Source organism: Rutidosis leptorrhynchoides, chromosome 1, assembly GCF_046630445.1.
Source record: "Rutidosis leptorrhynchoides isolate AG116_Rl617_1_P2 chromosome 1, CSIRO_AGI_Rlap_v1, whole genome shotgun sequence".
NCBI lineage: Eukaryota > Viridiplantae > Streptophyta > Magnoliopsida > Asterales > Asteraceae > Rutidosis > Rutidosis leptorrhynchoides.
The window spans coordinates 489,230,259-489,257,345 of NC_092333.1; the positions used below are offsets into that span (position 1 = coordinate 489,230,259).

At 36.1% G+C, this 27,087-nt stretch overlaps 2 protein-coding genes across 2 annotated transcripts; both read right to left on the minus strand.

The window, feature by feature from the left end:
* Positions 1-712: 712 nt before the first annotated feature.
* Positions 713-8,691, minus strand: LOC139875396 (protochlorophyllide-dependent translocon component 52, chloroplastic). Its single transcript, XM_071862735.1, has 7 exons — positions 8,116-8,691; positions 2,564-2,751; positions 2,373-2,456; positions 2,007-2,187; positions 1,725-1,922; positions 1,458-1,645; positions 713-1,082 (listed from the first exon to the last, which is right to left on the minus strand). The coding sequence occupies exons 1-7, from the start codon at positions 8,623-8,625 to the stop codon at positions 827-829; spliced, it is 1,605 nt and encodes a 534-aa protein (XP_071718836.1). The 5' UTR covers positions 8,626-8,691; the 3' UTR covers positions 713-826.
* Positions 8,692-16,611: 7,920 nt separating this feature from the next.
* LOC139840610 (uncharacterized) lies at positions 16,612-17,100 on the minus strand. Its single transcript, XM_071830868.1, has one exon. It carries the CDS (start codon positions 17,098-17,100, stop codon positions 16,612-16,614), a length of 489 nt encoding a protein of 162 aa, XP_071686969.1.
* Between the last annotated feature and the right edge of the window lie 9,987 nt (positions 17,101-27,087).

The window sequence follows — 27,087 nt, forward strand, 5'->3', positions numbered from 1 at the left end:
TTCGTGTTAACTAGTGTTGTGAATTTGCCTTTAAAAAAAGAAATCGCAATAAATTGAGAAAAAGAAGGCGTAACAGTTGTTTGATTTGATTTGATTCCGTGTATCAACTGTAAAACCCCGAAATTTATGTAACTATTAATTTTTAGTTGTAATATTATCATATTTTAAGGGTATAGTTGTCTTTACATAAAGAAGTCAAAAAATCATTAGTAATTGAATTTCGTATTTTAAATGGATGGTTGGATTTCATTAAGAATCTTAATCTAATGGATATAATTTACTTAAAAGCTTGAATTTAAAAATTTATTTCCTATTTTTGCTCTTATTTTAATAAGAAGAGAGAAGAGAGATAAGAAGAGAGAAGAGAAGAGATGGAACGCGGCCAATCAACCAAAAGCATCATCAAATGTTTACAAAAATTTCTTTTTCAGTTTACACTCTTATACAATTGTATTTGTATCGTACACCGTATATAATTAGTGTTGAATAAAACATTTGTCTGGTAAATGCTTTAAACGACGGTGAATAATAATTATATCATATTATATTATATTAATATTATTATACATTATATCATATCATTGTACTATTATGTAACACAATTTTATTTTGAAACACTTTTGCTACTACAAACTTCCATTTGCAATTGTTGTCTAAATAATTAATTGCTACACAAATAGTGTTTGATAAACAAATATGCAAAGGAAGGAAGTATGACTAAGTAGAAACATATAGGTTCACCAAGCTATCAAACTTTTGTATGTGACAATTTACTAAATTCAATTACAGGCTCCATATAAACAACTACAATAAGCGAAAACAAGTCTCATTTATATGCATGATTATAGTCATGAAAATGGAAGTTCTTATAAATGAAATGAGACAACCATTTCGACGCCACAAAGCACAAAACTGCAGCAACCACTAGTGTATTTCTTGCTGCAACTGATATCATCCCCTGCTTGGTTGCAGCCACAATAGCAACCGAAGCAACCGAAAACACTTGAAGAGACACTTCGAGTGCATTAAGACGTTTGTATGCAGCACTACAGCTGCTGCAGTTCACCACATGACTCCAGTATCTAAAACCACAGAAATAATTTTTTTTTAAAATGGATCTTAAGCTTATTATTTATAACCAGTGGCGAAACCAGGAATTTTTTTCATCAGGGGCGAAATTTTTTTTAAAAACGTATCAACTTTTTTTGGGTAAAATATGGAGACTTTTGGGCAAAATACGAAGACTCTTGGGCGAAATACGAAGACTTTTGGCAAAATATGAAAGCTTTGAGGGCAAAATATGGAGACTTTTGAAAGAAAAAAAAATCCACAAGGGCAAAATGAAAAAATTCAAAATTTTTGCATTAAAAATTACAAATCTACTGGGGGCGGGTGCCACCCCCTGCCCATTAGTAGTTTCACCCTGTGTTTATAACTCGATTCAGGTACAAAAATACCTGTCCAAGAGTTGTTCTCTAGGTGGTGTGGGTGGAAGTGTTCCATCGAATTTGCTACCCCAATCGATTTGACCACCTGAGTATTTCTTTAGCCATTTTCTAAACGCAACGATATTAGCGTCGGCTTTAGTCGGCACAAAACAGAGTTTTGCCCAATTAGAATTACCAGCTTCTAGAAACTTCTTTTCCTGCAAGTTGCATAACCTCTCAAGTATCATTCAAATTACAGTTTAGAGATAAAGAGAGTAAATGGTGTTTTTTTTTTACCTCAACGTGAAGAAGATATGTATCCGAATCAATAATCAAATTCTGCCCAATATGGAACATCCATCGGGATACAATTCGATCTATCCAAACACCAAAGTTTCTAGGGGATATAAATATTAATCTGCTATTACCAGGACTCACTGGCATACAAATAAAGATCAAAAGCACCTGTCGCGGTGGTTTCTTTGTTACTGTTCCCTGCATAGATAATCAAATAAAACGAGTACAGAAGTTGAGTTATTATTAATAGTATTAATATTAATTATTAAGTCGAGTTTATACATTTGTGCTTGCAGCCGATGATGTTTCATTTGAAGTTCCGCCGATTGTGACACTACCATAAAACAGACAAGGAGCAACAAAGTTCCATTGACCATTTTCCTGTTTTGCAGTAAACCCGTCTTTGTTTATTTTGTTTACGTTAATCTCAAGAGGTCGACCCCCTTCCCGATCACGCTTAACAGTGCAACAAACTTATGTTAGGCAGGTTTAAAATGAGCAGAGTCAGTATTATAAAAGAAAATTTATACTTCTACAATTAATTCAACTGAATTTATAAACAAAAATATACAGTAAGCTTAAATGTAGCCCTTAGAACTACGTTTAGCATTGTTCATAAAATAATATGAGAAGAAAATAAATACTTATCTGGGTTGCGGTACCCTCATCATTCCATAATGTGCATATGGAACATGAGAAGGATCCATGAGATTTTCAATTAGGATTTCATACCTAAAAGTGTTGATAAACAAAAAAAAAAAAAAAAAAATGATATTTTAATCTAAGTATGTAACCATATTTGTTAGACAGTTAATAAAGGTGAAATTAAAGATACATACCCATATGGTATATCTCTATTAAACATTTGGTGTGTAAATGAAGGATCATCAAGTTGAGGTATGTATGGAGGTTTCTTCTTTGTAAGAATGTCCTTATACTGAGGATCAGTATTAGGCCAAAACCAGACGATACCGTTTTGCGTAACGCTCGGGTAAACAGCCACACATGCTTTCTGGAATGTATGAACCTGCATTTTCATTACAGTATCATCATAACATACTCATCATATATATTATAAAAAATTCTTACCATATTTTCATCTAATTTTCTTCATTTTTTTTATTACTTTAACTTTGGGGTATTTTGTTTTAGTAAACTCTATAACATTTCAAACATTGATATGACGCAGCGTTGGTACCCAGTCACTACAGCATAAAGTTCATTACGTAAATTGTTGGTTCTTAAGTACTTCACTATTTGTTTTATTTAAAGGGAATATTACATTATTATTATTAATTTTTTTTTTTTGAATGGCGGATAGGAGTCACTAACAGAGTCCGGACGTGATATCGGAATCCACCCACTCAATCATTTTCTGGGACGAACCAATATAGTCCTACAGCCCCTCTGGAGGAAACTCCCACAAGGAATCCACACGGGCATCCCGTGTGGTAAAACCCCCTCGGATAAGGTTCGAACGTAAGACGCCCATCTTATAAAATGGGCGGGTAACCTTAATGTAAATATTTTTCAGTTCATGTGAGGATGTTAGAATGAAAAGAGAGAATAAAAGGATAGCCTGGTTAGAAATTATAGGAATTTTTTTTTAAAATGGTTTTTTTTTTTGTTATAGTAATTACAGAAATGGTTTTTCAAATAAAATAATTTTAGAAATAGGAAAACCGAACAACGAAACCGGTTTGTATATTTTGGAGCCAAACCGGCCTTTGAAATATCGGGTTGGACACGTGTTTAATTCTCAGTCAAACCGGCAAATGAAATGCCGGTTTGACCGTTTGACCGTAAAAGTTTTCGCACCAACCGTCTTTTCATTTATTCCCTAACCAGTGACATAATTGTTGCGAATCAAATTTTGCCACGTGTCCAAACCGGCAATTGAAAGGCCGGTTTGAAGCTTTATATAATCCGACCTCTGGTACATCGGTTTGTATCACTCCGCCATTCTCATTCAGCTTTTTTAACACACACACACACGAATAATCACACACGAATTTGCAATGGATCCCGGCCAACCTCAAGCAACTCCGCTCGACGAATCACTATTATTTTTGCAATCTCAAGAAACTCACCGAGCGTACAAGGTTTTTATGGGTGCTGTTCAAGATCCTGGTGTTCCTGATAGATCGAAAAAAGTTAAACCAAGACGATCAGATCAGGGTTTATGGCATCATATGCAGGGCCGGCTAAGGCTATGGGCGAAGCGGGCGACGGCCCGGGACATCACGCGGTTAGGGGCATCATTTCGAAAAAAATTATTAATACCCATAGTTTTAAACCTCATGAAATATATGTTTGAATAACTGTTGTTGGGGGCATTTTATAATCATTTCGCCCGGGGCATTCAAAAACTTTGACCAAAGTTTGACCGGCCCTGATCATATGGAAGGTCTGGCAGCTGCAGACGAGTTTATAGACCCACGGGTATACCGTTATATTCAACAAACGGGTTTAGGGCAGGTTTTCAAAATAGGATACCAACTATTAGATCACACTCTTATTTCAGTGCTGGTTGAACGGTGGAGGCCGGATACGCATACCTTCCACTTCCCTAATGGTAAAATGTTTTTAACCAAATAATCTGTAATTAATTTAATTAGTATTTTAATTGATTAAATGTAAAAATATATATAATTTGTATTTAAATTAATTTATATATATATATATATATATATATATATATAATTCATATATAAATGTATAATTTGTGTTTAATATATATAATTTGTATTTCTATTATTTATATTCGTATATATGTTTTGCTATATATATTATTTAATTCATATATATACGAATATATATATATATATATATATATATATATATATATATATATATATATATATATATATATATTCGTATATATGTTTTGTGTAGGAGAAGCAACGATAACGTTGCAAGATGTTCAAATTTTATGGGATTTACCCATAAATGGAGATGTTTCGGGTGTATGGAACAACATGACACCGGATCAATGGTCTGATTTTGCTGGCCAATATTTAAGGATTGATGTTCATCCTAATAAAATAAAATCACGACACATCTTAATATCTGCTTTATGCGCGGAGTTGAATGAGCCCGTTGGTGAGACTGATAGATCTTACCAACAACGGGCTAGAGTTTATTTGTTAGCTGCCTTGTCTTCCTTTCTATTCCCCGACGGTAATTCGACCAGTGCTCCGTTAAACTATGTGCATCACCTCATCAACTTTGAACATTTGAGTCGAGGAAGTGCGGTGCTAGCACATGTATATAGAAATTTGTGTTGTACAGCTGAAAAGACAGACCAATCAGGCATAATTGGTGCGATGCTTTTAGTGCAACATTGGGTGTATGAAAGAATTCCTAGTCTTCCGCTACATATTTTGAACGATATAGTCTTGACATCCAATGATCCTTTAAATGGACCGTATGGTGTGAGGTATATGATTTGTAATTTATATGCTTCTAGTTACTAGTTACTTCTAGTTCTTTTGATTATTTGTAACTATATAAGACACTTTCATTAATGTAGGTGGTATGGACGCCGGAGCTTCGAACTTACACCTACACATGTATCGAGTACGTGTCGCTCAGCATTGTCGGCGATACGCCCTACTGAGGTATATAACGAGGATATATAAATCTACATATAAAGTTTATAAATTATATGTGGATATCAAAATAAACTAATATCTTATTATGTTGTTGAAGTTTATTTGGCTTCCGTATCGAACAATTATCAACCGTCTACCCGCTGAGTGTAGAGCTGATGTTAACTTGTGGACATACCGTGGCGCTATTCTATTTTGGGCTACGATTGAGATGCATCTTCCAGATAGGGTATGCAGACAGTTCGGATGGATTCAGGATATTCCGCCGTCGGACTTGTTGTGGACACCGCAACAGCATCATGCCATACACCGCACAACCCTACGGTCAAGAGCAAACACGGATATAAGGCTAACGAACCCCCAAGTTGAATACATAGGCCAGTGGTATGAACGAGCAACTCGGGGCTATATGCCTACGGCGGGGGTAGGCACGGACACGACTGCTCGTTACTTTCCGTGGTACTAGGCGCGTACAATTGTTATTATACGTGATATTAGGAGACAACAACCCGCCAACCAATATCGTGATTGGGCAACCGAACAGAATCTTTATGTAAGTAAAATAATTATTTTTGCTCTTGAATTAGTCTTAATATTTGTGTGAAATGAATTAGTTTTAATATTTGTTTACATTTACCTATTGTGCAGGAGGAGTGTTTAGCAAGGATAAGCGCGATGGCTACATCTCAAATGCAACCAAACAGTCAATCAAACCTGCAGGCTTTTGTTGACTTTCCGCGTCATTTGATGGGCATCACGCATCAAACTCAGCATGATCCGTGGTTCCAGTTCTATGGTACACAAAACTACCAATGGTCGGATTATGGTTTCCCTCAATATACAAATCAGGGGCAATCATCCAGTGCCATCCCGAACCAGAACGTGTCCATAGGGGATTATGGTTATGGTACTACCCCTCATCAAGCACCAAGGAACTCTGCATTTGATATGGGAAGTCCATTAACCCCAGGGAACTCTGCGTTTGATTTGAGATCTCAACGAACTCAATCATATGTTCGACAAACTCTCCATTGGCATTCCTGGATTTTGGAGGTACATCACAAGTTGATCAGAATGTACATGATGCGACGGATCTAGGAGATGATGAGCCAGACCCACAACCACAGCAACTTCGAAGGAGTGACCGGGTTTCAAATCCACCACGATGTGGTACCGGTGGACACAAACATGGGCATAGACGTGGACGTTGATTGAGCGTATTATTAATAATTGTAATAGTATGGTTGTTTTAATGAAAACTCTTTTATTTTAATGAACGTACTTTTATTATATTTTATTATAATGAATAATTTAATAATTGTAAACTCGTTTTACAAACTATAAATTATTATAATTAAATAATAAAAACATAATACAATATGAAAAACAAAAAATAATCTCATTATTAATAAAATAATAAATAATTAATTGATGAAAATAATTATATAAAAATCATAATAAATATTAAATAACACAAGCATAACATAAATAAGAAAAAAATATATATAAAATTACAAACCGGCATTTCAAATGCCGGTTTGGTTAAATCTAAGGGTCCACAGCCGAAACCCTATTAACTTGTAACGGTGACGTCAGAAAACCTTCAAACCGGCGAATGAAATGCCGGTTTGGTGTTCAAACTATCAAACCGGCGAATGAATGACCGGTATACCCATGTTTATAATTTTTTTTTTGAAGAACTATTTCTGTAAAACCTATAAATATATTACCATTTAAAAAAAAAAAATACGAAATTGTAGTGTGTATCTACATCATATCCTAATGATACAAGATCACAGCAAGCAAAGAGACAACCTTTCAATCCTGGCTACTTTATCATTTCTTAATTGAATTTAGGCTCTGCTTTCCAAAAAAAAAAAAAAAAAAAAAAAAAAAAAAAAAAAAAAAAATTGAATTTAGGCTCCTCACCATTTATAGTTTAATAGAGCCATTAGACATTAGACATCCACTTATAAATAGTGACTTTGACATTGTACTTGGTATCACTTCCGTATTATCAAAATCAGTATCTCAATAATGTATTCAATACTTCAAATAAATTGTTATTAGAGGAGTCGAACTCTTGACCTTTCGTATAAACAGTCAGGCCACTATCAATGCACCAACAACTTGAAGAACAAAATTTGTTAGACAAGTTTTGTGTTGTAGAACGAAAATTGTTCTAACACAGCCCAGAGTTGTGCGTCCTTCCCAATTTTTGTGCGAACGTGAGTTCTCATGGTTCTCTAGCCTAAAAAGGTTCTCATTGTCTATGCCTCATTCTATAAGCATGGAAGTAGTCTCTCCACCCTCGAGGGAGGATTTTCTCACCATAAGTAGAGAAACAACTTCCGGGTAGATGAATCATTGTCTATGCCCCATCTCTCGATACCCTACAAACTTGGGCCCAGGCCCGGGACTAGGTATTGTTGTGGTTGTATATATAAGGTCTTTTATTTTTAGAAGAATAAGTATTACTGTATTTTTAGAAGAGTAATTATTGGATTATGTATGTTGAATTCATGAACTCACTAAGTTTTTCAATTTTAGCTTTTTTTTTTTTTTTTAAGTATGTACCAAGTTTGTAGTTATGGGAAAAAAACATTTCCAGGCTTTCGCTATATGAAATGTTTAGACTTTTGGTCATAATTTTTAAAGGTGGTTGTATATATACCGTCATCTTTTTATTTATAAATACAGTTTATAAAACGATTAAATTGAGCTTCTATTAAATAAAGTAGAATGAGGGTGCAGTGCATTAGTTGAAACTTTGTGATTACCGGAGGACCATCAAGTGGTGCTTGAGGAATGAATTTACAGTCACCTTTACCACCAAAACACCAACCATGATACACACACTGCAACCTACCCCACTCATCAATCCTTCCTTCTGAAAGTGGGGCCAACCTATGTGGACACTTATCATCAAACACCTTCCATGCATTCTCATTTTTATCCCACCACACAACTATATCAAGACCCAACACTTTCTTACCATGTGGTGCTCTTTTATCTAGATCACACTCAGGCATGATCGCATACCACTCTGAAAACCAATCAAATTTCTCATCTTTATCATCTGTTTCCGCTTCTTCCTCGATTGAAACAGATTGAGAAATTGCAGTGAAGTTCTTGAATTTGGGTTTCGTAAAGTGGGTAGAATATGGAAAGGGTGGAGTAGGTTTTTTGGGGGTAAAAGAGAGATTGAAAATGGGTTTGTGCAATTGGGTGGGTTTGATGAGTGAAGGTGGAGAAACAGGGGATGGAGGTCTCAAAGCTTGAGCTTCCATGGTTGGCGATGGTTTAATATTTGAGAAATTAATTTTGGAAAGATTTGGAATTTAAAGGTGGAATTCTGGATTGTGCGTTTGTGGTGGAAAAAATAACAGCATGACAATTATATCGTTGTAAACTTGTAATACGGGGTAATAGATTTTACTAGTTGTGGAGCACTTGCTTCGCGCCGGGGGCTCCGTTTTGAATGCGAGTTAAAAAAAATTCTTGTTCTATTTTGTAAAAAAAAAAATTACGACATCTAACATTGAAAGGTTGTTCCTTTTGTGAAAGTTGCTTCTTTTAGCTTTCGTTTTTTTTAAAAGTTAGTTAATTTATTTTGTAAAAAAGAATATTTTTCGACATCTTTTGGTAGCATTGAAGGGTTGTTCATTTTATGAAAGTTGCCTCTTTAATCGTTGAGGAAGAAAAGAGAGAGAAAAAAAGTTAGTTGATTTTGTTTGTAAAAAAAAAAATTTTCGACATCTTTTGTTAACATAGAATGGTTGGTTCTTTTACGAAAGTTGCTTCTTTTATCGTTGGAGGCAAAAAAAAAGGTGAAATAACGAAAATACCTCTGATTAATATTGGTGAATAGTGTAATAGTGTTTTGTCTGTTAGTTATATTGATAAATTTATTTGCGGTGGAAACCATCAAGAGTTTTGGAGATAACAATAGTGGCTGTGATTTATAGTACATCTTAAACAAAACTCAGGCATGCTTAGTTGGGGGAATGAAGACTAAGGAATGGGTTTGATAATTATTGAAAGTGCCTAGTAACATATAATCGGAATACTTACCTAAAACTAGATAATGGAGCATTACCCCCAATTTAGTGGGGAATGGCCATTACCTCTAATTTCTGGCATAGAACCCACGTTCTCTATATTTTTCCCTCTCTTTTTTTTATCCCTCTCTCCCACTTTGCATCTACAATTTTTTTCACCAAACCACTTATAAAATCTACTGCGATATAACTAAACACAAACTTCTCTTTACGCATCAAACATGAAGATCATTTTTAGCTGAGTTGTATGAAAGGACCGGTTATAGCCCAACAAGCACCAAACATATAAGCCATGAGCTCTCAAATTACTCTAAAACCAATTGGTAGTAGAGAGAGACACTCATGAGCTTATATGTTGATCTTGACATTTATCCCCAACCAATGTGGGATTGGGTTTGCACCCAACAATCCTCCCCTCAAACCGAAGACCACATCACCAGGCCTCCCCTTCAACGATATTCCGCACAGGATCCATTCATCTTATATCGCCGGCCATTACCCGCAACTCTCAACCTGACCAAGGCCAAATCAGGGAGATCTTTTGATATAAGGCACACACAATGATCCATTATCGTTGTCTAACTGGGGCGATTAATCCACATAATTCTAGGCTAACCCGCTCTGATACCACTGAAAGGACCGGTTATAGCCCAACAAGCACCAAACATATAAGCCATGAGCTCTCAAATTACTCTAAAACCAATTGGTAGTAGAGAGAGACACTCATGAGCTTATATGTTGATCTTGACATTTATCCCCAATCAATGTGGGATTGGGTTTGCACCCAACATTGTATTGGTCTTTCATGTGATGTCATCCTATGTAGGCTCTATACATATGTAATGGAGTATGCAGTAACACTACTCTTTATTTTGAAGTGTACAATAGAAAGGTAGACATTTTAGAACCATGCAGTTTTGTATATGGTGTATATAATGTACCCATATATTAATACAACCAAATACTTATGGTTTTCTAAGAATATGTGGTGATTAAATTAATTTTATTATAAAGTATCAACCAAGCAACAACAATGCAACGTGAATGGTCATTGTATTCTTATTCTCATTCCTTTCTCATTTCCATTCTCATTCTCCTTTTGAACCAAGCACACCCTCAAACTGTTGATTTTGAAGGGAGTTGTAAATTTATATGCTGTATGTGTTGCCTAGTCGCAAGCAATATCTCATACGCCTAAAATTAGACCATTTTTTTAACTCTGTCTATAATGTCATAGGTAGATGGTGCACTTTTGATCAAAAAGTATAATCTGCATGTGACATGACAGTGTTAGAATTCGACCCTCAATAACTCTTATGTCAGATTTCAGTGTCAAATTCTTGTAGGTCCTACCAGTTTTATATTTTCTTTTTTGAAAAAATTACGTCGTTGGTACTTGTGGTTTGTTCATAATTGCATAATAACACTTAAACTTTATTTTTTGCGTAGTTGGTACCTCAGTTTTGTTTAAATATCGTGGTTGACACCTCAACTTAACTGCCGTCAAAGTTAATGGTTAACCTCTCACATTATACAATCATAAAAGCATAAGGACTACTAGTGTAATACAGTTAAAGTTTAGGGACTATCTTCACAAAAACTGAATTTGACTAGAATCTTTTTTTATAAATTTGGGAAGAAAGAGAGTGACTGATCTTCGTCGACACTCACATCATTCCAAGCTTCGTTTAATTTGTATAAATTTGGATAGAAATTTTTTAAGACCCGAAAATCCATATCAGATGTTAAGATATTGTTTATGTAAACACCTATTATGGATTTTTGGTGTTTATGGGTGTGTTTGGCGTGTGACTTATTGGAGCTTATGGAAGCTTATGGGAGCTTGAGCTTATGATTTTAATAAGCTTCAAGTCATAAGTTTCGTTTGGTAGTCAAAAAAAGTAGAGCTTATGAAAATCATAAGCTCTGAAAAAAGAAGCTACTTGTAGTAGCTTATGAAAAAAAGTAGAGCTTATGAACTGAAAAATAAGCTCCAGCTAGTTTACCAAACATTTATAAAAGATAATAAGCTCCAGCTACCAGTTTCCAGCTTCAGCTCCAGCTCATAAGCTCCAGCTCCAGCTATAAGCTCCAGCTCCAGCTACTTTCGTCCAAACACACCCTATATGAATGTTCGGGACGTTGAAAAAAAGTTCGTATCAAAAGGTTGAACCCTGCATATTTTCTTTTATCAGTTCAAGTGTAAATGTAACAGAGGTATGGTATAGTAATACTGAGTTATGTACTTCAGAAACATGTTCAGTGCTCAAAAACCATCACATAGCCCAGTGGTTAGGGCTCTGAGTTCCTTGCAAGAGGTCTCATGTTCGAATCATGTTCGAATCCTATCTAGGGCGAATATTTAGTGGTGGCCAGGGATGGGATGGAAACAGCCAGGGAGTAATCCTGCTGGACTGCGTACATCAGAGTATGGGGTCGGATTACTCGCCCTCCCGGATAACCCGAACAGAAAAAACCTTCTACTTTTAAAGGTACAAAAATTTGGTGGTCTTTCATGTACAAAATTGATCAGAAATAGAGTACATATTTACTCTTTATGACCAGATCAGCAATCAAGTCTCTATATATATATATATATATATATATATATATATATATATATATATATATATATATATATATATATATATATATATATATATATATATTTAATTCTCTTTCCATAACATTTTTTAGAAGCCAATAAATATAAGAGAAAATTGCGCGGTTGGTCCCTGTGATTTACATGAAATGGGGTGTTTGATCCCTGAACTTCATTTTCGGGGTTGTTGGTCCCTGTAGTTTTCAAAACACGCGTGGTTGGTCCCTGTCAGGAACCAACCACCCCGAAAATGAAAGTTCAAAACAGGTGTAGTTGGTCCCTGTCAGGGACCAACCACGCGTGTTTTGAAAACCACAGGGACCAACAACCCCGAAAATGAAGTTCAGGGACCAAACACCCCATTTCTTGTAAACTACAGGGACCAACCGTGCAATTTTCTCTAAATATAATAAACCAAAGGTAGTGGATGGGGATGCTGGATGGTGAAGGTCGATGGCGGAGTTGGAAACCGGAGTTGAAAAGCGGAGGTGGTGGTTGAATATGGTGGTTCAAGATAGCCTTTGGAGATTTTAGGTTTGAGATGGAGAAGATGACAAACAGATTTTATAGTATGACACTATGGCATACACAAATATGGAGTACACAATTTGCAACTTTATAAAAAAAGATTCTAATCATATTAAGTTTTTGTGAGGATAATTCCTAAACTTTTAATGTATTACACTAGTAGTCCTTGTACTTTTATAACTGTGTAATGTGAGGAGTTAACCATTAAACTTTAAAGACAATTAGTTTGGGGTGCCAACCACGATAGTTAAGCAAAATTGAGGTACCAACTATGAAAAAAAAAGTTTATGTGTTATGATGCAAATGTGAACAAACCACAGGTACCAACGGCGTAATTTTTTCTTCTTTTTTCCTTTTTGGTTATTAAATATGAATACAAAATGTATTGCGGAGTACATAAAATAAAATTCATATAAAATATAAAAAAGTTATAAATTAATATTTCATAATATAATTCAACAATACAAGAAATTTAACCATTACATAAAAATTAATGACTACGATTTTAATTTATAAAATAAACTAATGCATAGTGCGGAGTGTGGACGGAAGGTTCCAAATATGTTCGACTAGATCATCGGTTAGTTGGTCGTGCACCACCCTATCTATTATCTCTCGGATGATAATGTCTTGATCCCGTCCTCTATTCCTTATACGTTCGGGACGATTCTCCATGTCTTCGGTAATGAATGCTTCCTCCCAATCACTTAACACAAATCCGTTATCTTCTAAAATCATATTCTGTAATATGACATAACAATCCGTAACTATTCGCATATTGTTTACTAACATAGTGTGTGCCTCTAACCTTAAAATATGAAACCGACCTTAAAGAACCCCAAATGCCCTCTATACATCCTTTCGGGCACTAGCTTGAAACCCATTAAACTTAATCCTTGGTTCATCTGTCGGACACGTAAAACCTTTGACTAGAGTAGCCCACTCAAGATATATACCGTTAGCTAGGTAATAGCCTTTTGTGTACTCATTACCATTTACCTCAGATGGTGCGGGTGGAGATGTTCCGTTCTTAAGTTTATCAAAAATATAGGATTGACTCAAAACATTTATATTATTGTTGGAACCCGTCATCCCAAAAAATGCATGCAAAATCCACAAGTCATACGAAGCAATTGCTTCAAGCATAATGGTAGGTTTCTTGTGATCACCCTGAGTGTATTGTCCCTTCAAAGCAACAGGATAATTTTCTTTGGGTAAATGGTTACCCCAGTAAATATTATTTAAAAATAATAAATATAATGAGTACAAAGAAGCTCAATGGCTATAGGAGAGCCCTGTAGCCCAAAAAGATAAACACGACCAATGGCGAAACACTGCCAAAAAAAACAAACAACCTAACGCTTAAATTACAAGATTTAGATTGACTCAAACTTCCATATGTTCCTTAGGCGAGAAACATTGGTGGAACTTTTGAACCGAATTATCATGAGCTTTAACCGTACACTGGAAACAATCGCCTCAAAAACTTGTTGATTAGTCCGCGTCGTTTTCTTGAATATACGGAAATTCCTCTCTTGCCAAATACCATAAATAGTAGCAGCAAGGACCAATTTTGAAAGCACTACATGAGCGACGTTACGAGCAGCCATAGGAGTAATATAATCCATAACAGCACGCCAACTATGACTACGCATGTCCATAATGAGCATTTATTACATCTTACGCCATACTGACAAAGAGAATGGACATTCAAAAAATAGATGTGAATGAGAGTCTTGACGGGAACGCAGACTGGACTTGACCCATCTCGAATATCCCACGCTTTGAGCTTATCTTGAGTTTTTAACTTCTCACCCATCACAAGCCAAAGAATGAAAGCATGTTTAGGGATACATTGCGAGAACCATACCACATAATACCAAGCCACCTTCGGACACCTAGTACGAATTTCATCTCATACACCCGAAACAGAAAAACCATAAGTAACTTCATTACCAACTTTCCAACCATACTTGTCACTATTATTATGGAGCACACGGGTATTAATAGCATTCAAAATAGGGATACTTTACATACCACTCCAAAGGCAATAGCATACCATCGTTACCAACAATTTCACTGACCACAGTCTTTGAGTTCCAATTAGCTCGAACAATGTCTCTATTAGAAACAAAATCCGCCAGTGGACCAATGTTGCTCCAATTATCGAAGCAAGCGGACCCAATATTACCATCACCAATTTGATAAATAATGTGTTCGCATATCAACAGACGAATAAGTAATAATTTTCTCCAACTCCAAGATGCGCCTGCATTTAACTGAACATCCTAAAAGTGCCTAGATGAAAGCTTATACTCATAAGTCCATCTAACCCACAATGAAGGCTTCAAGGTCAGAATATGCCAAATATGTGATGTCATTAGTGCAATGTTCCAATTTTTTAATCTTTTAAGACCCAAACCACCCTCATCTTTCGGCAAGCACACAATATCCCACTTCACTTTCGCTTTACCTCTTTTCATAGGCCCTTGACACCACAAAAAACCTCTCAACTTCTCGATGTCCTTGATAATCTGGTCCGGAAGAACAAAAACCGAACACCAATAGATTTGCATAGCAATCAAAACCGATTGAATTAATTGAACCCTGCCTGCAAAAGACAAGAATTTGTTCATCCACATCTCTACCTTGCTCTTGACCTTTTCGACCAATACTTTGCAATCCCGGTAAAATAATCTCAAAGAAACTCAAGGAACCCCTAAATACCGGACAGGTAGTCTCCCTTCCTCAAACGGCATAAATGCTCAAAATACTTTTTTACATATGCCGGAACATTACAAAAGAAAGCCGTACTTTTTGGTAAATTAGGCACCAACCCAGTGCACCTTTTGAACTCATCCAAAGAATCACGAATCACCCTAACAGAGCCCTCATTCGCCAGAGCAAAAATAAATAAATCATCCACAAAGCAAAGATTCATAATGCCCAACCGATCACACTTAGGGTGGAAGCCGAAGTTGGTCGCAGTATTAATGTTCCTACGAATCATAAGTGTAAGTACTTCCATGACTAAAGTGAATAGATAACGAGACATAGGATCCCCTTTTCTAAGACCCCGACGACCATGAAAAAAACCATGCAGTTCAATAGAAAATGATGTATTAGAGACACACGCCATAATCCATTTAATCATTTTCTTTGGAAATCCAAAACATATCAGCGTTACCTCCAAAAAATCCCAATCAACAGTATCATACGCCTTCTGTATATCAACTTTAAATGCACACCGAGGGGGCCCCCCGATCTAAGTGATAGTTCTTCATAAGCTCCTGAGTAAGTAGAATATTATTAGAAATCCGTCTCCCAGGGATGAATGCTGATTGGTTAATACTCACTACTTCATCTAGGCTCGACTTGATACGAACAAAAATAATCTTACTAATACATTTGTAAACAACATTACAGCAAGATATAGGTCTATAATCTGTTACAGTACTCGGGGTAAGAACTTTCGGCACAAGGGCAATCGTAGTGGTATTGATATCCTTAAGCATCTGACATTTGCAAAAAAAATCTTTAACTGCACGAGTGACATTGCCACTTATAGTTTCCCAAGTGGCTTTAAAGAAAGCAGATGAGTATCCGTCAGGGCCAGAGGATTTACATTCCCCAATGCCAAAAATAGCTTCCTTTATCTCTTGATCAGTAACCGGTCGAACCATCAAAGACGCCTGCTCATTGGATATCTGATTAGTGAATAAACTTCCAGGGTCCCTAATCTCTTCGCATGGAGTAGAGGTGCCCAAAAAAATTTTATAATGACGAACAAAAACCTTAGGCACTTCACTCCCCTCAACAAGCCTACCATCAGCATCCAAAATAACTTGTATCCTGCTCCTATTTGTCCTACTTTTAACAGCTTTATGGAAATAAGCAGAGTTTGAATCACCAACCCGAAGCCACTCTACTTTTGCTTTTTGCTTGAGCAAGCTTTCTTCAAGAAGAATAACTTCATTATACTCATGTAAACATGTGCTCGCCATTTGACGTTTTTCAATATCAAAGGGGTCTGCATCTAGTTTGCGTTGGGCTTCATCCAATTGATCACGACATTTAACAACCCTTTAGTGCATATCCCCTTTACTCCACATAAGTGTTCTAATATGCCTTTTAATCATGCGAAGTCTTTTTACCAACTTAAACATCTCATGGCCAGCAACATCCTGAGCCCATTCCCTAGAAACAGTATCATGAAATTCCTTATTTTTTATAACATAATTCCCAAACTTGAAAGGTTTGGGCTTACGAGCATTAATCACGGGAATTTTTATCATTGTCGGGAAGTGATCAGAGATTCTGTATGGGTAAAAGACAGCATAGGCATTAGTAAACTTATCTATAAACACATCATTACCCATTACCTGATCAATCTTCTTTAATATACTCGAACTCGAGCGAGGCCATTGGTTCCAAGTAAATTGAAATCCTGACCTATTTATATCCGACATACATATACTATCTACACACTCCTGAAAGTCCTGCATTGCAAGTGTACAAGACGATGTTCCAGCAGTAGATTCATCCGAATGAAGAGAGACATTGAAGTCTCCCATTAACAACCATGGCTCATTACCAGCCAAACCCCGATGTTTCTTGAGGTCTTACCAAAGCATACGTCTTCGAATGTAACCATTATCAGCATATACAAATGAAACAAATATTTTCCAATCATTATTCACTGATTTAATAAGACAATGTATTACCTGATCCGTAACATTTAATACCATAAGTTGGACAATGCCAGGATCCCAACCTATAATAATTCGAGTGCCACGCCTACACACCCTATTATTCGAATACCAATTCCAAGACGGAAAAACATAACTACAAATATTACTTAATTTGTCCACCATTACATGTAATTCAAGAATAGCACATACACTTACTTTTGTACTAAGTACCACATCACGAACCTCATTCTGTTTCGGGATGAGGTTCAGACCCCGAATATTCCATGATGCAAATCCTATCATTGGAAACTATCTAAACAGGGAGTGCTTGCCCCCTCAAATATATTTTTTGATGCCATATATTGCGCGGATTCCTCTTTATCAACTTCCACATCACTATCTTCATCCCTCAATACAAGTGTCTCATGTTCCTTTACAGTATTATCTTTATTAAAATTATAAAGAGCATTGAAGGGATTATTATTCTTCACACCATCAACTTTTTTTGTTGTTACTCGAACCCCCTTTATCACCAGTGTTCATAACATGTTGCGCAGAGTTATTCTTATTTGTATCAGTAGTTGAACTAACCCTAACCCTGTTATGTGCCTCGTTCTGATGCACCATATTTTCCTTAGATTGCACTCCACCATTACTTCTATTCTTTGGTCTATAAACCCACTGAGATTTAGTATTACTCATGACCTGCTTATGTTTACCAATAACAAGTCCCTTAATTTTCTTACGTTGGACGACTTGAAAACCGTCCTCCTCCACATTGGCTTGCGATTTCATTACAGTTACATTTTTAGGGCATTGACTATCCTTATGCCCAAAAACTTTGCATCCCGAACATCTAGGCGGATTCCATTCATATTCAATACGCACCTCATCAATCGTTTTATTACCACCATCAACACCCGAAGTCGATACTTTTAACATTTCTCTCAACTCATTCTTAGCCGATATCTCAATTAAAGCCCTTGCAAAGCTTGGATGTCCCCACGAATCAACACACATCGTACTCGTGAACGAGTCCAACATCATTGGTGTTCCCAGTTTCGAAGCTATTACACTTAACCCTACTTCGGTGTAGCTCACCAACGGGACATTATGCATCTTGATCTAAAACGGAACTTTGGTATGATCTTCTTTTGTCAAAGAAACATTCGGAGACCATTTATTCAAAATAATGGGGTTTGTAAGAACCATCCAAGGACCCAATTCCAACACATCCATCATACCTTTTCCGTCGCAAACTTGAAGAAAAAAAATCCCTTTGAATTCATCATGACTTTCTCAATCCCATATTTCTTCCAAACGTTAACCACATAATACTTCACCACTGGGAACGCCATACGATTACCAATGAAGTAGCCATACAACGTATTCCGATATCTATCTGATGCTTCTTTTACTGAATCAATCGGGATTTCAACATCAATGCCTTCCTCCAAGCTGATGGGTTGATTTATTAGACCAAAGTTAACCCTTCTACGTTCATCAGTACCCGAAACAGCATTCATAAATGTTTGTCATTCCTTTGACACATTCTCCTTCACAGTTGGTTGCATGGGAGGATTTTTGGGAACACCCTGTAAAGGAGGAAACTCATCCTCAAAATCCTCATCGGACGATTCATTCTGAATACTTATTCGCTCTTCCATATCTGATAGTCGACTCACCTTTTGTTCCTTATTCAAGTCACCAACATCTTCTTTGATTGAAGAACTATCAGACGACCTATTCATCCTTTGATCCACCTTCGTCACACCATCATTATCTTTGCGTGAAGATCTATCCAAAGGCATATCCATCTTCTGTTCCTTATTCACCACGCCATCATCATCTTTGCTAGATGATCTATCAGATGACCGGTCCATCTGTTCGTTGTTCAACACACTATCACCATCTTTTAGTGTTGATCGATCAATCTCAGAATCAGACGATAATACGTCATCCTCACCAGTTTTTGACACACTATCCAATGATTCACCACCAACCAAACGATTCCTCAACACCCTAGTAGCCGTCACCGTGGTTTCCGGTATCTTTTTCTTTTTTTTCCACCCATCAACACACAACGAACACTTCCAGATTAGAGATTGAATCGACGAGAAAGAAAAACAAAAAAAATCTGCCACAGATCGCCTTCGAATGCGTACAATCAATTCTCCCGAGCATACCCTTAAAACCATGTTTCTCCTCATGTTTACTATATAATCGTTCAACATCGTATGCATTGGGAGATCTCATGTAGCATTCTTTGTATAAAGTAATAATACATTTACAAAAGTTGTCTAAATAAAGTATTGAGGATTTCTCACTCATTTTTAAATATTCATCAAACATATCGGCGACAATTCCATACGCCAATTGGCGTAGAGCCGAAGTAACTTTCTGAAATATTGTAAAGTCGGCCTACCGATAGCATCGAAACGTTCGGAAAAATATCTAAAATGCTCGGGAATATCATGACTATCGAAATTAGAAATACCTTGCGATATTCGGAGAAATAATTGAATCCGCATACGAAAATGCCTTTCAAATTTATGTGGCAAAAACGCGTGCGTCTCACTAAAATAATCATTCCATAAGTTTTGTGTGGCATGCTCACGATTTCTTGGAATATAAATTCGGGATCAAGGAACACGCTCGGATTTGACTTCAGAATTTTCATCTCCTATTAATTGAATTAGTGCAATAATACGGTCGTCTTCCGAATCAGATTCAGCATTAAGTAATACGATGCCATCTAATTATAAAAATAGTAGGATTGAAAGTGTAAAAATGATGGAAAGTATTGTGTCTTGGTATGTTAAAAATGAGAGTGTTAATGGATATATATAGATAAATAGATAAATAATTTATATAAAAAATGGCATATAGCCATTGCCCAACGGCTTAAAAATCGGACCAATCAGACTTCGCCACGTGCATTTGACGAATTTTTTTTCCTATTTCATTTTCAATTGACGCCTCATTTTCGTCAGGCGTAACGCCCCATTAGAGGTGTCACCTTTCGCCAACACGTCTGACGGGACCCCGCTAACGCCGCGTTAAAAGTGGTCTTATGCGCTACTTGAATGACCCGTAGAAGTAGAGCCACTGATTAATTTAAAATTTTATTTTTAATGATAATCATCAGTAACTAATGTTGACAATATATATATATATATATATATATATATATATATATATATATATATATATATATATATATATATATATATATATATATATATATATATATATATATATATATATATATTTTAATTTTGTAGTTTTTATGCATTTAAATGCAACACATTATATGCAAATGTTAATTAATATTTATATCATTAACAAACATATGTTCATTATCACAGATTGGATTTTAAATTGTTAATTATATGAAATATTCAAATGTTCGCAAACAATTATGCACATGTGAACAAGAAACTATATATTTGATTATATAGGTAAAATATAAGTTTTTTCAAACTATTTTATATTCATTCTTACTCTCCATCAACATTTATGGGTGATTCAATCTACTCACATGTGAAAATCTTTGTAATTTAAAAGTTTCCGCTGTTCTCATCCTTTGTGATTTTCGTTTGAACTTTTGACTATATATCTATACATATCTATATATTATATAAATCTCTAAAATGATAATGTAATCATTTCACTAATTAGTAATTACCCTTAAATTTTGATAACGATGATGTTATTATTTTATATTAATTTAATTAAAAATAATAATACGACATGTTTTATAAAAGGAAATACTAATCTCTCCTAAATAAAAACTAACCAACTCTCATCCGTTATAATTTATTCTTCTGCCCATTTTATTGTTCAACAACCATGTTTTTCTTCTTTACAATCAATTTAATTTTACATTCTAGTCTTAAAGTAACGTTAGACGGAAATAAACTAGGAAATAAAAAAGTAGATAGTTGGCCGAAGGGTGTCCCAATCTTCGATGTCATAACCAAGCTTTCCTCGTAGGTGTTCCGTGAGCAAGTAACACGGTACCCCGTTGAGAAACTTCGTCAATATAATATAGTCCCCTTTTTCAGTGCCACGTCCAATCACAGTCCCCGTACGAATATCCTGCAAGATGCAGAATGTCGGATACATGAAGAATTTACAATTTAGTTATTTTGTTACATGACTTACTGATAACAGCTTACGAGATAAACCTGAAATATATAGACAATTAGGTAATTTAATTGTTGGTGAGATTTCAATAGTTCCACCACTTTCAACTTGAATAATCTCACCATTACCGGTTTGAATTTTATCCCGTTTTGGTTTAGTTATTGAAACAATATCGTTTTTATCAAAGGTCGTGGTATCCGTTGCCCCACAATCGAGTATCCATGACCTAGTTTTAAAACTTTCTGATACTATATTTGCTTCGAATTGGGACGCTTTTTCATTTGATATTTTATTCAAGACGGAATAACTATTACTACAAGGAATAACTTCGGGCCTTTTTATACTAAATTTTGCCTTTATTTTGGGCTCAAGTTTTGTAACATCTTTTAGTTTTGGGGTTGGCCTAGTTTTAAAAGTATTTAATCTAGTGTGCCTATTATGGCCTGGCCCAGATTCACTAAAAGACATTAGATGGCCAAATTTCTCATTTTTTCTATTAACAGACTGACTAAGGCCCAAGTGTCTACTTTTAACTAATTTATGGGTAGGTTGGCCCAACCGTCCACTTATATTTCCTTTTAATTTTCCACAACTGTCCAATACCTTATCTGCTAGTTTATCTGTAACACCGTACTTTTACCCTTTTTTTTTTTTAAGACACTCATAGCGGAAGACTTGAAGGTTTCACATCATATATTAGTTCATAATTATATGATAACACAAATTCACATGTATTACGTTATTAATACAACCCATTTGACCATATAGTTTATTACAAAACATCATAGTTATATATTGTGTCAAACATCTTCGCTTGCCTTGCAAACCCACCAAAAGCTGCTAATCTATACCTGCAGGGCAAAACACTGTGGGAGAATTAGCATAACGCTAGGTGAATGGTAATATCTAGGTGGACATCACTACAAGCATCAAGCAAAACTTATAGGCACTGGTCACTAATCACTTTAAGTCATACACAAGAGGACCGGCAACCCATAGCTGATTAAGATGGAATATACTGATAGTCCACACTACTGAGTCACTGGTATAGTCTTCCAGACGTGACACTCGTCATTCATACTATACCACTAATCAGTAACACTTAGACCCAATACTATCACTCTAAATACACAAGGTAAATAGCATTGACCTCTTACGTCGCACAAAACACCTCGACGTTCACTGGTGGTCACATAATCACATAAGGTCACTGTACTGGTCACAGACTCATTACACAGTCTAATTATAAGTATGGCACGTATCACTATACTTGTCACTGTATAATCACACCCATAAAGATAATTCCACTCACCTGGAAGCACAAGAACTCAGTTGTCTTATATCACTGAGCCTTCACCTTTCCGTTTATCACCTGAGAATATCAATTCTCGAGTTAGTACACTTTTCAATCAAATTACACATCTGAATAAATATCACAGTAAATACAGTAAACGGGTCAGAATTGCACTTGACCCAAACGTACAACCACTGTCACTCGCACGGATGAGGTCTCACTCGTGCGACTGACTATACTCACTCGCACGGGTGAGTATCCTCACTCGCACGGATGACCTATCACTTATACTAGTGATTATCAAACCTACTCACACAGTTTAGTGTCTCACTCGTGCGAATGGACACTTCACTCGAATGAGTGAGTGCCTCAGACGCACGGTTGAGCAAGTACAACAGCACAACTGCAATTCGAGCTTTTTAAACCCAACCTAAAGTTTGATTAAGTGTTTTAAAATCCTATCATTAGAAACTACACCTCAAGACGATTCCAATGATAGTTTATTCATCAAAAACGGAGTTACGGTTTGAAAGTTACAGCCTTTTCAATTTTACCAAAAACTGGCACTGCTCAACCGCGCGTCTGAGGCCTCAAACGTACGGTTGAGCCCTCAACCGCATGGTTGAGCCCTCAAAAGTGTTCTCAACTGCGTGGTTGAGCTGTCAAACATGTGGGAGCTGTAGAACAGCTCCAGCTCGCTGTTTTAGCGTTTTTTGACTCCAAATCTTGATTTTTGGCCGTTCTGGTCATGAAACCACCTCAAAAAACATCATATAATATATATACAAACTATTTCTAACATCAATTTAGCATCACAAACATATATCATCAAGAATCAATCACTAAAAACTCATTTTAACCAAACTCATATAAAACCTATTTGGAATCACCAAAATCAAAGATGCTTACCTTGTTTTGATCCTTGAAACTGATAGAATCAGATACACAACTTCACAATCTTTGATTTGAACTACTTGATTCAAGATTTAAAGAACAATAGGGAGTGTTTAGGTTTTGTTTTAGTTGATAAAATGGTAAGATAAGAACGTACATGCATATATCTTATTATTTAGGTTTCTTCTCACATAGGTAAGACTTCCGTCTAATACACGGGTATTTATCAGTTATCTGAAACCCAAAATCTTTAATAACTTATTCATTCTAAGTCCATTTCACAAAAGAAAATATGTTCTGTGACCCTTGTCACAAAACACATATTATCCCACACACAATAATTATAAAATACATAATTATTAAAATCACTATAATAACACAGAAGGATAAATAGGTCATTACTACTAGGCCCAAATCTAGGCTGTTACAAATCTACCCCCTTAAGAAGAATCCGTCCTCAGAATTTGGTCAACGTTAAATAGATGAGAGTATCTAGAAGTCATCAACTCCTCGGTCTCCCATGTCAGGTTGGTGCCTAAACTATGCTTCCATTCACAAGCACTATTGGTGTCAGTTTTCTTGCACAACTTGATCACTTTTTGATCCAAAACTCTAACTGGTTCCCCCACTAACTTCTTATTAATTTCCACTTTCAAATTTTGAAGAGGTAAAATCTGACTTGTATCTTTAACTTTACACTTGCAGAGATAATACACATTGACTTTACCAAGATGACACCGAACACTCATAATCACAATCTTTGGTCAATTCTTGCCATTTTCTCTGATGCATATCCATCTCTTTCTACGAAAAGATATACTATAAACTTTTATGATTGGTGCAGATAATACGATGCGTACTACAAGGAGAATATCCCCATAACTTTAATGTAAACACAGCTGCAATCATTTTTAAATCATAAGCTGGATAATTCTTTTTACTTGATTTTAACTTGTTAAGACACATACGCAATTACACAATCTCTTTGCCTTAATACACAGCCAACACTTGATAGAGACGCATCGCAATACGCAACGAGGTCGTCGGATCCCTCAGGTAAGGCTAACACTAGTGCTTGACACAACAAACTTTATCAAAATCTGAAATGCAGTTTCTTGTTCATTCTCTCACTGAAAAGAAACAATCTAGTTAGCTCTGTCAAAGAACTTGCAATCTTTGAAAAATCTTTACTAAACCGTTGGTAGTAACCGGCCAATCCTAGAAAACTCTCAATTTTTGTCGGATTCTGATATGCCACTAACGGACGGTTTTATTTCTGCGGTGTCGTTAGGTCGCAGGGTGTCCGATTTGGTAGCACACAGTGTCTTCGTTTATTTATATTTTACTGGGCCTAAATTTACTTTTACTTTCTAAGGTGTAGAAGGTGTAAGTTAACCTAGTGTCAAATTTTATGCTGATTAACGAATTGAAGATCAAGTGGATAATTGTCTTTTAGTTAAATTACCTAGATAAAGATAGTAGTTGATTTTAGCTAAAGGTCCTAAATGCAGAAAAGTAAAGAAAGTGGAAGGATATCTGGAGTATGCAGATCATGGAGATGTTGACCAAGATATCAGTATTGGGTTAGGGAAAGGTAATTATGCTTATGTTAAGACTATGCTTGGATTGATGTTGATCTGGTTAGATGAGCCAATTACACAGACCTACTTATTTCTGAACTCTCGGAGTTCTCTTTGAGCAGTGAGAAGTATGTCACTTGGTCTTATAACTAAAGTGTAACAATACCTCGGAGGTTATCCTCAGTAGAGTACTAGGTTTATTAGTAAGTTAAACTCTAATCCTATCCCTCATTATCAGTTTAGATAACTGAATAACAACGTGCCGTGTTGATTGAACACTGATCACAAACGGAAGGAGTCCGTCGGTTTAAGTTGGCAAAACCTTAAGTGGAAACTAACAACCATTACATCATACTAGTGAGATCACAACAAATAAAACATTATACAGCATTACAGTTAATATACTGATAGTAAAGAAGATAGAAACCTAATAAGTACCTGAACAGTTGATATGACTAAGACCTAGGGCAACAATCAGACAAAAACATGCAATAGGCTTGGGTCATACAGTAGAGGTACTAACTAGATCTTAATAGCTCCTAGGAGGTCTCTTCGGAACAGTCAATAGGCATACTAGGTCATTCATGTCTCAATTCCTAGGTTTCGTATCCTAAAAGTACATTAAATGCCTCTCGGGAACTCCGGCCATACCGAGTTCATAGAATCTTCAGATACAGTATAACCAGGGGTCTTAATCCTATGAAGTAGCTAATTTCATATAGGTGGACAAGTCCTGATCACAACCTAAGTTGGTCAATCCTTAAGATGCTAGCATACAAATCTATCAGACTTCCTAGTTCAACATTATACCAATAACCGTACTATATTAACATAATTACGCTAACACAAAACTTCTATCATGGCAACATACAGATAAATTACGCTATCATGGCAATATCGGAACGCATTATTAAACATAAAAGATAAGAATACATGTTTAATATAAAATACAAGCGTTTCGGATAAAAACCTGAAAAGGCCGAACTAATCTGCCCTGGATCGCAGGGACTCGCCGGGATATCCTCCGGAAAATAAAAGCTAAGCTAACTACTACTAAAAACTAACTAAAATATTGAAAATGTAAATTGAATTGCAAGTTGAGTGTCTTGAAATGAATGGAGAAAGGCCCTTAAATAGACTTGGAATTCTGCCAAATACGCCTGGCAGGGCGTATTTGGCAGCCCGTATGCAAGGCATGCCGTATGGTGAAGGCACTTGGTGGGGCGTATCTGGCAGGGCGTATCCATACTGGCAGGCCGTATGCCAAGCCGTATGGTGTGCTGATCGTGCCTTGATTCACTGGATCGTAACTTGATTTCTTGTCTTTCACCGTTTTCGCTCTAGAATCTTCGTTTTAGCTCAGCTTTACTTGATTCTTTTTGCATCGCCTTTGTAATTACTTAATATATAAAATCAACCGAAAAAGCGATAATTTTGCCGACAAAGTTTTAATCTTTATTGTTTTAGGGTCTGATTTAGGGGGTAAAAACGTGACTTTTTGCCCGATATCAAATACCCCACACTTAGCATTGCTTGTCCTCAAGCAAGAAAGCGGGAGTATCGGGATCTTTCTAATAGATTCTTCCTTTCCCTACCCATAGATCTTTTTATTAAGCCTTCATCAGAAGTCGGCACATCTTTCGAAATATTAGAAAAATTTTCGAGCTTCGATGATTTGGCCGCTAGATTTCAATTGCGTTCATAATGGAAAAGGCGTACTTTCCAACTCTCGGATGTAGAGTATACATGATCAGGCTCCTCACTGATGGATCACTCATATCACTCAAGTGTTTAGGGTGTCCTATTCTAGTTGTATTGTTGCTCAGAAGCCAGTCGTGTAACAGTTCTCATCATAGGCTTGGTAAAACATCGATATCTCCACCGGTTAAGTAAGGACGGCACTGATCTTCTTCCTAAACACTCTTTTAAGAGGAAGACGGGTTATAGGGTTTG